This window comes from Phalacrocorax carbo, chromosome 8, assembly GCF_963921805.1.
Source record: "Phalacrocorax carbo chromosome 8, bPhaCar2.1, whole genome shotgun sequence".
NCBI lineage: Eukaryota > Metazoa > Chordata > Aves > Suliformes > Phalacrocoracidae > Phalacrocorax > Phalacrocorax carbo.
In genome coordinates this window covers 16448711-16463582 of record NC_087520.1, presented here as the reverse complement: position 1 = coordinate 16463582, position 14872 = coordinate 16448711, and the positions used below count along the sequence as shown (strand labels likewise).

The following is a 14872-nucleotide window of genomic DNA, read 5'->3' as shown; positions in this document are numbered from 1 at the left end:
ACTATAGCATATTCAACTGAAAACTAGACTTTTTTACATAGATAAAACCCCATATTGTTGGATCAAGTTTAAAAATAAATATTAAACCCAGCAAGCCTTAGAAACTTTGGGTGTGGTAGACATCACGCCCTACAACGCTGCTTTAAATAATGGTGATAGTATTTGTATTATTTTGCATGGAAAAAGCAGATAATGCTTCAGGAAACAGCTTCTGCCAAGCTATGGTTGCAAAAGCAGGGATTAAAGGTACCCTGTGCCTACTCTCTATTCTTTTTGTCTCCCTCCCTCTGCAACCAAAATATACCTAATCCAGAGTCCCTCTGGTAAAGAAGGTGAAAAGGTTGATTTAGTTCCATGTTATTAGACATTTGCAGGGCAGAAATATTCATGGAACCAGTGAGGATGATAGCTGCATGTCTAGCGAGATTTTTCCAAGGTGACGTGTTTGTCATCACTCACGTGTAGTTTGTATGCAGCAGTAGGGTGAATAACAACCAATGAAATGCAATCTTGATAAAAATTTTAGTCAGAAGTGTACATTTCTGCTGCTAATACTGCTGTCATCCTTATCCAGCACAGACATCTGAGACTGAGAGTTTTTATACTGACTGACTCCCTGAGAACAGCTCTGAGGTTGCAGGACAGTCATTACTGAGATTAACAGAATTAAGTCCACTGAGAGCAACAGAATCCTGCTCTGCTAGTCATGAAGTTTGCCTCTATGATTATTTTGTTTCAAATAAAGGTTTTGTTTCAAAGGATGTTTTCATTTCAAAGAAAGCTTATGATAAGTCATGGTCTGATTCTTAATTCTCAATATTTCTTTTCAAGCAAAGTCCCACCAAGAAAGTCCTGTGACAATCAAAGGAAATTGGTTACGTACATCTGGTTAAATTATCCCATTTTACTTCTGGTTTGTATTATTTAGGTGTACCAGAGACAGTAATTGTGGAAATAAAATTAGTATTAAAAAAATCAGGAACGCAATATGTCTGTTTATCTCAGATTCTAAATTCTGTAAAATCTTATATTTATGGTTTGTTAGTGCAGAATTATTTTCCATACATCTTAGATCTGGCTAATCAAACTTTATTTCAGTATTGTAAAATCTTTTTTTTTATGGCCAGGCAGTTACTGCTCTATTATGTTTTTCTTTTCCTTTCATGCCTTTTTCTGCTACTCAGCAATAGCAATCCCCTAGTTTTTTCCAAATGGCAACATTTGGGCATCTCTCTCCTATCTAACTGCTCTTCTGGGCTGGGACTTTAGGAAGACAAGCTTTCAAGCAATCTAATGTTGGGAAAAAAGCCAACAAACCGATGCTATTTTGTTTTGATCCTGAACCATGCTAAAAATCTTTCTCTTATTTTGAATCTCTCTTCCGTTGCCCTTGTTGCTTTCCTAATATTTACCTTGCTGTAATTCAGATTAAAAGATAAATTCAAGGAATAGGTTTGCTCTGTTTGATCACGGAAAGTGCAATGGGGACAGATCAGGCTGCCAGCAAGTATCAGAGAACAAGCAATTTCAGATCAGTTTGGTCGTGCTGTCAGAAAAAGTTAAGGATAAGTACTCAAGGATACAATGTATGAAAATAGGCAGTGGAATAATATTTTGGGGTTTTTCTTTTTTAAGACAGTACTTTGCAGTTTTCTGATTTGAAGCAAATATTGTCATACTTGGCCCGTTTGAAATAAGCACATGCACAAATGTTAAGGATTACAGCTGTCTGAATCTGACATCGCTACCCAAGCAAATTGTATAAAACAAGAAGAATGCCAAGTTATAGACATAGAACTCTTCTTTCCCACGCAATCAACACTCCTCCACACAAGAAATTTCCTTCTGCTGCAGGTGTTAAGGAAGTTACTATGTGAATAATAAAATCCATGTGAAACATCAGGAAATGTTCTGGGGTCAACAGTGCACTTGGTTGAGAAGTAGATTACGGAACATGTGTGTGGCTTATTTTCTGTTGTAGAAGAGGTAGAGGAAGGATCTTTCATAATATTTTGTTTATTTTCAGCTAAAGAAGTAAAATTAATATCACTGGTTTTAGAGCTAATAATTCTCTTAGTTCAGACTTCCACAGGTATTAATGAGACCTGAGTGTTTGGAAGCTTTCTGAACTAAACCTAGGCTGGCTGCAATGAGGATTTACACCAGCTGTTTTTTGAGGAAAAACTGAAAGGAAAAAGTTGCTCATCTTATCTTGCTGCCAAAAAATTAATAATTTGCTGTTTAAAATACAGTGTCTACAATTTTACTTCAAATTTATTTGAAATGTTTCAATCCAATGGCTCAGGGAGGTTATTAAAAGTGAGCAAAGTTTAGGATGGTAACATTTTACAAGCAACATTATTACAGAAGATTGGTGCACCGAGCAGCTGAGTCTGTAGCCATGTGAGGAAGGAAATACCAAAACCACACTGCTTTTTCTGAGTTGTGGGAGTGGATGATAGGAGAGGATAAGGCAACAGCACTTGCAGAAAATGTTACTCAGACTTCTCTTTCTACCTCCTCCACCAGACGCTTAGCTTGAAACCAGCAGGAAGTTGAAAATTAACAAAAAACCCCACACGACCAACCACCAAGGCAGTACTCCAAAACTGGCTTTTGTTGGCTTCACTGCAGATATTGTTGTCATGAGTAGAATCCAATCTATGTGTATTGGGATAAAGGACTTAAGATGGGTGAGAGAGTTGGAAGGCAAAGTCCTGTAGGACCAGGAAGTTGCATAGTTACATGTTGAACGCTGTCAAGAGCATAGTTTGTAGTGAAGTCTTTGGTTTGGCCTTTGAGGATAGTCTGTTGGGCAGATGCAATACTATTATGTTGGCTTCAAAACTGACTGAATATCAGTTATGTTCTAAACCTTTCAACAACTTTTAGCATCTCATCGGAGATAGCATGTGTGCACACACATTCACCTCTGTCCAAGGCATACCTTTTTAAGAGAGAAGGGCACCAAAGATTTCTTAATTTTTAGGTTTGCTCTGTGACTCTCCTGAAAGTAGAACAACTTTCAGACTGTGCCATGCTTGTAGGGTATGAGTGTGTCCCATTCAGAACTCAGCACACTTACCATGTTTGAACTGGCAGATGTAATTATGTACTTTTATGCAATGATTCTCTTTTTATCACTGGAAATTTTCACAAATGCTATGGGATATGCCATAAGCTTTCTGACAAAGATTGAAAATTTCAAATCTCAGGTCTGCCAGCAAGCTGCCACAGAAGATAGCCAAAGGGATCAACAGCCTGTATCAGTAACTTGACTTACTGGAAATGTTTTCTCTCAAGATAGTAAACAATCAGACTGGCAAAGACTATCTTCAGGATTTAGATCATGGTTCAGCTATCAACCAACCATCGATGTTATTTTGAATGAGATCTTCGCTTTTTCTTTTTTATTAATTCTAACCACATTAAGTAAGGCCCATTCTGTTGAATGTGCTTTAAAATATTTTGTTATCCACAAGTATAAATCTTTATGACCTTCTGTGACCGCCAATAGTGATAAAGGCCAATAAGAAAACTCCTTGTGTCCTTAAGCTGTATATTGGCTTTTTGTTTCATTGGATTTATTATCGAAATGTTAATTACACCCTCATGATTAGTCTAGGTTTCATTTAGTGTTTAAGACAGTTATTCAATGTCTGCTCTGTGTAAAATACACCATATCCCTTCCCTGTTTCACTGGTGTACCATCTACTCTTTCAGGATGCAGTGTGTTGTTTGAGAAGCTTCAGGTGTGTATGTTAACCTTGTGGTATTAATATTAACTTAAATGGTTCTTTCATAAGATATAGCAAGTACAAGAATACAAATGAGCTCAACACAAAACATAACAGTATGTTTTTTAACAGTTTTTTGTATTGTTACAAAAATGACAAGTGTTAAGCATAGCGTATGTGTGCAGAAAACAGTTTGCAACTGAGCTAAGCTTCAAGGGGGACTATAGGAAGGATGGGGGCAACCTCTTTAGCAAGGCCTGCTGTGACAGGACAAGGGGTGATGGTTTTAAGCTAAAGGAGGGTAGATTTAGACTGCATATAAGCAAAAAAATTTTTTACAGTGAGCGTGGTGAAACACTGGGACAGGTTGTCCAGAGAGGTGGCAGATGCCCCATCCCTGGAAACATTCACGGTCAGGTTGGACGGGGCTCTGAGCAACCTGGTCTAGTTGAAGATGTCCCTGCTCACTGCGGGGGGTTGGAACTAGGGACCTCTAAAGGTCCCTTCCAACCTAAACAATTCTATAATTCCATTAATAACTGAACAAATTGTTAGGTCAGCCATGATGCTATCGTTTACTTAGGATGACAGCTACATTCATGATAACCTGGTCTCTAAAGCTGATGGTCACAGTGCAATTATTTATTTTAATTTCTCAGTGGGAAAAGGGAGAAAATGTATGTTCTAGGTGTTCCTAACAATAGATTCCTTAGCCCAAATGTTCCTGCTCCTTAAAGGTAAAGGGCAATGCGATAACTTTGTGATAATGGCTGAATGTCTCCTGGGCCATAGATTTCCACTAAATCTGTGAACAAGAGGTCATGGTCTGGAACCTAGAGACTGGGTCTACCACATGTAATCATGCAGTATCAGGTCTTCAGAGACCGTTCGCCGTTGCCATAGCAGATCTATGGAACAGATAGGCATATAGTGGCAACTATGCTTAAATTCATAAGATATGGTTAGTATTCTTAAAAATACATTTTTACCAAGTTATTTAAAGCTGATACTCTGTATCTTCAAATAGAAATGTATATATTCAGGTAGAAATACTACGTGGTGGCATTCTCTATTTAGCCTGAAGGAGTGCCTGAAGCTCAGCATGTGTCCAAGTACTGCCTTTTGAACTGGAGCCTTAAACCAGTCCAAGAATCGTTCTTCATTCCCTCTTCCCTATGTCCACCCAGAGCAGTTCAACTACAACACAGAACTGACAAAGACCAAGTGGCTTTTCTACCTCCCTCTTGCCTAAAGGAAAGGCAGAAAGTAAAACAGTGAGTGGAGCTGTACTCTGCCTTTTGCTTTGGAAGCTAGTACCTGAGCTAGACCTTTGATTCTACTGCGCATGTAAGTGGGAATAACAGCAAGGCTTCCATGTTGAATCAAAATATAGCACTTAAATATTCTTGTAAAAGCCACAAAATCATCCGCAAGAAATGGCACAATTTTATTTAAAACTTGATCAGTAGATTTGCTCAAACGTATATATTTAGTAAAACCACATACCTAGCTCAGATCTGTATGGATGTAGGCTGTGGTTTGCAAACCTCGCTTATTTGCAAGTTCTGGGTTTTGTTGTCAGTACATGTGGGTCAGCAGAACCCTGCTAAAGTTACTGGTCCCTCAGTCTCAGTAACCATAGTTAAATTAATGTTAAAATTATACTTTTAATTGACAGTAATTTCAAAAATGCTGAGACATTCAGGCATCTTTTTTTTTATAGCATCTAGGCACCCTTACTAACTCATCATACACTACCAATCCCTATTATTGGGAAATCTATTGTGTGAAAATATAGATATGATCTTAAGAAACATGTAATGTCCAAGGCTTTCAAGTTCAAGTCTTTGCATATCTGATCCTAACAGAGGTATCCTTCTGCCCTTAGATCTAGCCACCAGCTTACCCATGAGCACATGAATGTGACAGACCACACAGGAATTGAAAAATTTTTCAGTATTCTTAGCTTCACCAAACCTCTTACACAACCTCTGATGCATCAGAAAAGGCAAAGCAGACTGTATCTCCCATAGCCAAATCAAGATACTCATAAAGGGAGTGAGTCTGAAGCTGGGAAATGAGCACCAAGAAGCAGCCATGTTGGAACAACTTGAGTTCCTTCTAGTTGTTTTTTCTTCCTTACTTTGTCTAGAAGGCCATGAAGAGGTCCATGTGTCTCATGGTTAGGAATCTTCTAACTTCCAGCTTAAATACGTACCAGGCAACTCATAGCAAAATAAAATCCTTCATTTTTCACCACAAAATATTAGAAGCAGCTAATTTCTCTGTTACTCAGTATTGATTTAATGGGAATATTGTTCTTCATTTAGTAACTTCTATGAAAATATGAAAGCTATTCAGATACATGCAAAACTTTTTCAAGGCCTAATCCACAGGAGTTAAGAAAAGATATTTAAAACTGAATAAAATGTTCCAGACTGATTTATCTTTAACACCTACCTAAAGGAAAAGCACGTGATGAAAATTGCTTGAAATCCTCAACTGTTGTGTACATACCTGACCTTTTTTTTTTTCTCCTTTAAGTCAACAGTTAAGCAGTGAACAGTTAAATCATACTTCGAAGGTAATACTCGCAAAAAAGTTTAACCTTTGTGTAGCTGCTGTCAGTCAAAGAATATATGGACGAGTTCTTTAGAACGTCCCCCAGACAACTTTTTTGTATTGCATCGTTGTGCTTGAGCAGTCGTGACAACATTGCTTTTCATTATGGAACATCCTTCTTTTTCTCTCAGTGCAGTGCAATAAACAGGCCTCTAACTAATCACTTGCAAATCATTTGCCTGATATTTCCAATAAGTTTTCACTGCAAACCAGCTAAGATTATTTTTAATGTTAAACTGATTTGGCTTTACTTACGGCACTCTGAGTTTGGGAAATTTCTGAATATCATTTTCAGACATGTTCTGAAAAGGAAACACATGGTATATATCACAAAATTGTACATGGAACACCCTGTGGCTTACAGAAGTTTGCATATTCAAAAACGTGGCACAAAGTTTCAAATGGTAGGAACATCAAGTGCATAGAGAAGCAATGCAAGATAACGTTGCCTGCCCATCCCATGGCTCATAAGAGAAATGAATCAATTTTAATTGAAAAGCCTCTCTATTTTTTTTGTTTGTTTTTCTGGATGTTGGTTTTTACTTTATGTTGCTGCCAGTTGTATTAAACTAGCCAGGAGGTTAATAAACATCATGTGTATTTGTTTACACACAAAGGACTTCGACAAAATAATCATGTCTGACTTCAAAGAGAAGTATTTCTGTAGCAGGAATGTTTTAAAGATAGCTTGTTAAAAAGGTCTGTATAGAGCAGTAAAACCTTAAACCAGCTCTTACGAGGTGAGGGTTGGGTAAATTTGTTTACAAGCACATGAGCCATTCTTCCAGCATTAATATCAAATTACTGGGACTCTTTGCAAACTTAAAGTCATTTGCTTTTCTGATTTGGGATCTAATCCAGTTCTTTTGGTGTTATATTGTCACACTGACTTACAGGCAAGGTTAAAATCCATCCCTGCTCTGCTTCTCAAAAGAACTGGAAATAAAACCCACTTCTGCAGCAGCTTCCTCCCTAGAGATCGTCAGAGATACTTAAGCCACAGCAGGTGAACAGACACTAAACCAAAAAATTCCAGAACTATTTCTAGGTCTTCTATTTGTTTTTTTTCCCTTCTTTTCTTTCTCTTGCTTTCTGGATATTGCATTTCATTGTACTACATCATCACCTAGCATACAGGAAACCATATCCTTTATGTATTTATTATTAAAGAAGGCTTGAGACAATATAGTTCATCTCAGTGAACAGTGTCAAACAATTAATAGGGAGCTACATCCTGGTAACATCCTGTGCTACTGATTATGGGTGTGAGCTCAACAGAACATGCGTGGTCTGCTTGAATTCCTCATCAGTGGCATTATTCCTGGCAATTTTGGAATTATGCTTCTCACAGTGAATGTAAAAGAAGATAATATTTCAGATGCCTTTCTAAACACTTGTAGGTTTAAAGCACCATGCAATGAAATGCCCTTTGTAAAGAGCTGTTCCTGGTAAGGATGGCAAACTTCTAAAATAGATTCTGATTTTATGCTATTTTGCTTCACATCTTTTAGTACAGCTAAAAATTATGCTATTTAAGTGTCTTCAGATGCTAGATATATTGAATTCCTTCATGCCTGCATGGTGAAATCAGGCAAAGTTGTGCATGATTGCAAAGTTTCAGGGTAACACTGTAAATTTTAAAATAGAGCACCATTTGCTGGAGTAGAGGGGAGTTTTGTGCTAAGAAATTTATCTGAAAGATCACAGTGTATGTAAAATCCCATGTTCTAGCAGAGGTGTAGCTGAAAAATTCATTGGACTTAAGAGCAGCCTTGGAAACCTAACAAAAATCTGGAAACTGGTATGGGGGGGGAGACCGTTTCTTCCCCCTTCAACCATAACATAGCAATGAGATTGCAGATTACTCCTGACCTGAGCTGAGATGTGCTAAGTCTTGAGAGCTTTACGGATGCTCCTGCAGAGAGGCTCGGCCCCTCTCTTCTTCTATCACGTGCAGCTCCAAGTTTAGGACAGATTAGTGCATTATGAAAACTTTTGAGAAAGTGTTTTCTTTAGTTAATCACAAGCTTTGCAAACCCTCTTTGGAACATGGATGATAGTCTGGTTCTTTCTCTCTTTCTTAGTGCCAACAGTAAGAGAGTTTTAATTACACATTGGTTCAAAATGCTATCAATTATTTTCAGAACAGAACAAATCCTCTCTGTGTTTTCCAGCACTATTTTGCCTCTGGGAGTACTCACAGGAGTGAAGCACAGAAAAATGTATTCCCTTTATGGAAATTTCCTGCAGGATTTACTGAAGTATCATAATTTTTTTCTAAAGACTTTTTAAGCTTCTCTCTGGAATTCTGTTCTGGTGATGAACCTGACAAATATTATGGGTTTAAAGCCTCATGAAAGGGACATGTTGCTGTTTTAAATATTATAGAAATCTATTAGAATAAGTTACATGGAATCCCTCTGGTTTTATTCCTATTACATCTCAACTGGACTTTCCTTGCAGTAGCCAGTAGATACAGAAACGTGACATTGAAATTAGCATGTTATTCTGATGAATAAGACAGCAACATTTTTGCAGTCAGGTTTAGCATATAGATCTGACAATAGATACAAAATCTGCAAACACTCATCTTAACAGTTTCTTCTGTGCAAATGTAATTTGGCGGTTTCCAAGAATTTACAAAATGTAAAAAGATATTTCTTAGAAAAACCGTTCATATAGGGAAGCAACTTTATTTCAAGATTGCATTGTACTGTAGAATAGTCCAGTTAAAGTCTTCTTTTGTTGTTCTGTTTAACAGGTCACACCTTTTTGCTTTATATGATTGACAAGTAGGTCAAAAGCTTAAAAAAAAGTATCAGCAGACTTGAGCAGCTGCTTGCTTATTTAATAGAAAAACATCCCTTGACTCTACTAGGATGCTTCTGAAGAAGTGCGATGTAATTACAGAAACACTCTGGAAATAATAAAAAATTACAAAAATCACTTAGGAATCACACAGATACTGCTCTTGTTATTTGTACCTCACAAAATTCCAGAATTTCATATTGCTTCCAGAGCCAGAACTCCCACTTGAGCCACAGATCCTTACTGCTTGAGCTAAGGAGAATCTCTTAGGGATTAGTAGGATCGATCCTATGACACACATTTGAATAACTCTGACTCCACCGAGTAGGAGGGAGGTGTAATATCCTGTTCCTACAAAAGGTGTTTGAAAATTTGTATGTCACACTTCAATGAAATGTCAAAAAGCTTGGTACATTAGGACAAGTAAATAAAAATTACAAAGGCTTTAGAGGAAGTATGCATAGATTTCCCTACTATGACTAGTTATACAGGTGATCAGAATGACTACTGTTGGGGAAAACAGAATAGTTAATATTTGGAAATAAAATGGAAGTAAAATGAAGCCATAATAAAAGCCCTTACATGTCTTCATGGATGTGTATTTAAGACCTGAAAACAGCAGCTTTGTCAATGGAAGTTGACAGCTGTTCTCAAGTTAAGCCAAGTTGTTGGTAAAGCCTGGAGCAATGTTGGTTTAAACCCAGTGGGAACTTGCTTACTAGTTTTGGTGTCTTAAAGTTCATTGATTTTGTGTATTGCTGCAGAAGTCTAAATATAACTACAGAGGCTTGAAATAGTGATTACAATAGAAGGCCAGTCATTCTGACCAGGTCTGTGTCAGTAGAAGAGTACAATTAATAAATGTGAGATTTCTGTAGTTAGTATTTGAAAACAGGCACTTCCTATAAAGGAAGAGATTAATTCAAGACAAGATTGTGGTTTCATAACTTCCCTGACAGTTTAAAAATAACAAAATATATTATATTAAACAACATGCTTGGGTACCCAGCATCCCATATTTAAAGCAAGATGCCTGGCTGATTTTAGCAATGATGTTTACTTCTCATACTCATACCTCAGTACCTCATACTTACACCTCAATAACCATCTGTGAGCTAAGGACTTTGCATCTGCCAATGCTAAGTAAGGAGGAGTGATAACAATCACCTGCTTGGAGTTTTATAGGAAGGAATTTTACAACTCTACTTACCAAAAACCTTTGTCCATTTATGCTGTGCTTTCTCACGACTTTCTCACAGTCCTTATACTTTAACTGTCAATGAAAAGAAGATGATTATTGCACCCTTAATTATAATACTGGATTAAGACACTTAATGATATGGCTAGCTTTGAGTAGATGATTCAAGTTACCCTTTGTATGCTAGAGCCTGTCCAAATGGCTCATTTTGTTCTGTAAACATGGATTTTTAAGTCAAAGATTCTTCAGCAGGCTTGAGAATTTTCATCTATTTAGGAACATGTAATTCCTCACATTTAAAAACCACCTTACAGTTGCCTGGCCCAAGAAATATTTGGAAAATGGATAGCTGTGGTACTGACTGGGATGAACAGTTGCAGAAAAAAGTAGAGCAAAAACCTTAATATCTTGGAATATTGAAGCCCTGATCCCAGTCGCTGAATTCATTGTTGTGATCGAAAAGCTTCCTCTTCTGGATGGAAATATTGATTGTTAATCCTGGAAATTATCTATAATACTTGGAAAGCTCTTCCACAATATTATGTGTTACAGTAGCATCTAAGACAAGGACATGCATTTTAGAAGTTGATCGTGTACATAAGAAAAGAAAGCTCCTGGTCCTACCAAGCAAAATTGAACAGTATTTAACAGTAATGTGGGGGACCTAGAAAAAAAAAAAAAAAAAAAAACAAACAAAAAAAACCTCCAAAAAACTATTCACCTTTAGCAAGACATGAGTCTTCAATATTTCCAGTGGGCGTCTTAAGGGGTTTTTTTATTTGAACAGTAATAGCATAATGTAAGAGCAAAGCTTATATTTTTGATCTGGCTAGAATGCATTTTTTTTGTTTCAAGTTGATCAAGTCCATACCAGAAGGAACCCAAAGAGTGGGCAGACTTTCTGGAGCCTTCAAGACAGAAGAATAGCTCCAGTCCTGCCTGAAACTTTAGGTAATGAAAGGTATGCTGACAAATTATCCTTTTTATTAATTTTAGGGAGCAATCTTGTAACTTGGTGTTGCATGAGAACAGATCCTGAAAATATCTGAACAGCTGAGAATATTTTTAGGACCCAAATTCAGTTACTCATATGCAGAAACAGGCCTAACTCTGCTGAATATTTTTGGGTGCAGATTAAGACTTTTGTGCAGACTGAGGATTTAAACCTGTAAATAATGTCTCTTTCATAAAACGAGTGCTATCATGACGTTACCAGCCCAAGTCTGTATGCAGCCGTGAGCAACTGCAACACTTTGTAGAACACATCAGTGTGAATGAAATCTAATCTCATTCTTAAAGTAATTGATGAAAAATACTGTTTAGCTATTAAATATAACCCTAGGAATATTACAAATGTGAATACCTTTGCTTTTTCTAAAAAAAAAATATGTAAGTCTTTAGAAATTATGTGGAGATTTGGTTCTTTATTGGTCCTTCCCTAATCTGATTTGACATAGGCTTTATGTTAACGCACCTAGAAAAATAAATAGATGTTATTACTGTTAAGTATGAAGAATTCTTATTTGACAGGAACTGAGGGCTTTATTCAGGCCAATAATACATCATAGTATTGTTAGATAAATTACTGACATATATGCTCACTGAATTTTGCTAATATGAAGGTGTAAGCTAACAACAAATTGACAAAAATCTTACCACTGCCCTGTGTCATGACCAATCACTTCAGGTGAGAGAAGCTGTGAATGTGATTTTCCTTTGAAAATCATCCCACAATTATCTCAGTTTAGGAGGAAAAAAAATTGCTTATCCCTCTTGGACTTGAATCCTGGACTCTGAATATATGGCTGCAGGCAAAATATATTAGTCAGATGCAAATAAAGCATTCCTAAGGTGTAACATTCGACGCTTTAATGGTGTGTGTGAGGGAAAGTGCATGAGTTTATCCGGGGAGAAGATCTGGTCACTTACGGCAATTACCCAGAGCTCGCTGACAGTCTGACATTATTGTCTTGCACAGATTTCTTAGAGGTCCTTAAGCAGCTTTTGCCCTGATTCACCTCCCCAGCAGTGGAATGCCAAGATTATCTCTGTCCTGGTGGGTATCTGGATCAGTAGAGGGGAGGTACTCAAAAATTAATATAACCGGGCCCATTCAGTTATGGTAGAACTTAGAGTTAATCCTTTTATCACGGTTAAAAATATCATTATCAACTCTTTCAGGAAGCCATTTCCCTTCTTAGTCTCTTAGAAATGGTGATCCAAAGCACCATGCAGCAGCGTTGTAATGTTTTTCGTCTTTGTCTGAAGTTGCCTGTTGATAATGATCTCATCTGTTCCATCTTGAATTCTTCGTTTCACTTTCCTGTGCCTACTAACCCCTGCACCCTAAAATTAGAGGTTTGCAAGTAGTTGGCAGTTTCACTTCTCTGGGGATTTGGTAGACATAGACTTTGTGTTTGATCTGCTTGTCTTTATTAGCTAGATTTGCATTCCAGTATCAAACTTGCCTCAACTCCCCAAAGAAAACTCTTATAGAGTTATAGGAGCTGTTGAAACAATAAACGGCACATTATTTCAAAATGAAGCCTGAACTGTTCCAGGTTTCCAAAGTCTACTCTGACAGCTCATTTGAAAATTAACCAGCTATGCTGGCGTTACTTGAAAATCTTCCCAAATCTTCTGATTGATCTAAATGTTAAATTCCAGGCTGACAGTTTTGGACTTTGGGAAGAACATGTTCCGTTGCAAGGGAGATGGAGCAAGAACTATCTCTGAAGTGACTTGAAAAATGAGCAATTTACAGAGAACACAGAGAAATGAAATTTCAGTAAAATTGGCTCAGTTACACATTCCTGGGCAATTACAAAGGTGTCAGCATTGCTGTGCAGAGGGTATATAATGGCAGTGAATTCCTGTATTGCCTTTCAAACGATTTCTTCAGTGTGGAAACTTCTCTGCATTGTAAAATTAAATTTATAGATTGTTACAAGAGAAAAAGTTGTCAGAAGAACCAGAAATTCCTAGCTAGTCACACAGGAAAACATCAGAAGAAGTAACAGTGGCAGGAAAAAAGGAGTAGCTAGTAATATTGAGCCATAAATTTTGCCCAAGGATTTTTAGAATAGGGAAGTCAAACCAAAAGGCGAACGGTTTTTCCAACTGAGCCTAAAAAAATTAGGAGTCCCTATATCCACAGCTGTTAAGTTCTTGGCTGGGTTCTCACGGATGTAATTGGCAAAAACATTCAGAGGGTCATTTGTGAGCAATTTTTTTTTTTAAAAAAAATCTCCTTTCTGAAACTCATTGAAGTAGACCTAGAAAGCTTGCAATCTTCACACATTAATGCCTTCTACAGCTGTTAATATGTTATATCAACAGTTGCTGTAGGAAAGTGTCTATTTTGTCTGAAAAGCCATGAGTTTCTCTTATACCCAATTTAAAACACACTTTTGAGATTCATTTATAGATTTCACTGGCCAGTTTAGCTCAGCTTATTAATTGGCAGTGGTTTTGCTTTTAGTTTTGCAGCAAGATTTGCCCATTATAGAAACACATAAATTCAGCACAAACAATGTTAAGTAGATTGCTCCTCCATCGTACAAAGACAAAGCACAGTTAAACTTACCATCCTAAAATATTCTGCTAAGTCATCCGGGTTCCATGTAACCACATCTGAACGGTAGGGAATGTTTCGCAAATCCATTGTAAATGTTCTCCTCTAGGCAGTTAGAGAACGTTCATAGCAGTACTATCGGTGAAACAGCCATCTATTCCCTGTGTGTGACCACCTCCAGGGTGTCCAATAATTCCTTGCCTAATGCCCAGCTTCTTCTGTCTAAGTCCTGGGGTTTTTTAAATTTAGAGCTACGTTGTTAGGACATCCAAGAGAGATACTGCTTCCTCTAACACAAAATGGTCTCTTCTCAGAAAAGCTGTCAGCTAGTCAGCCTTACCACTTCCTTTGTCTGAATATAAATAAGTAAACAAGGAAGCACAGCAAAGGGTTGAAAATGTTCTGCCTGCTACATATAAGTAAGCTCCTACGGACCCTATTTGCTTGTAGTTACATATATAAATATTTACATATTTACACACTGTGCAGTATAAAATTATTGGCATATTATCTGCACAGGTATTGGTTACTGCTTTTGTGCAAGTCTAGCCAAGGCAAGTCCCCCCCCAAAGAAGGAAACATTCACTCAAGAGAAACTTCTTCAACTCACCTCACTGCCTGAAGTGTCACATTTTCTTTCTTTGATATGCACAACAATAAATGTTATTGTTGGAGTTGTACATAAGGAGGTATGCATGAATCAGGGACAGAATTAGAGTCAGCATTCCTTCAAATAAAGAATCTCTCAGTGAAATTAAAAAATGGACAAGATTAGATGAAAAATTATTACATTCTCATTGTTTCAGTACTCCATTTCTCAGCTACCTCTAATGAGGATTTTTGTGCCTGAAAAAGAATCCACAGAGCCATAATATTACCACAGGGACATGATAGACTACATGTCTTATGTATAGCCAATTCAGATGCCATCCT

The 14872-nt window shown here is 37.2% G+C and overlaps 1 protein-coding gene across 3 annotated transcripts in view; it reads right to left on the bottom strand.

The window, feature by feature from the left end:
- LCP2 (lymphocyte cytosolic protein 2) overlaps positions 1–14259 on the bottom strand; it is a 35089-nt gene extending 20830 nt beyond the window's left edge. For 2 of the 3 annotated variants that reach the window (XM_064458918.1, XM_064458919.1), the window contains exons 1-3: positions 13952–14259; positions 10378–10440; positions 6615–6661 (exon numbers count right to left, since the gene is read on the bottom strand). In XM_064458918.1, the coding sequence (XP_064314988.1) occupies positions 6615–6661; positions 10378–10440; positions 13952–14029 (188 nt within the window). In that variant the 5' untranslated portion in view covers positions 14030–14259. Of the gene's footprint in view, positions 1–6614; positions 6662–10377; positions 10441–10764; positions 10924–13951 lie in introns of all 3 variants that reach the window. The other variant, XM_064458920.1, reaches the window with a different exon arrangement.
- Positions 14260–14872: the final 613 nt, after the last annotated feature.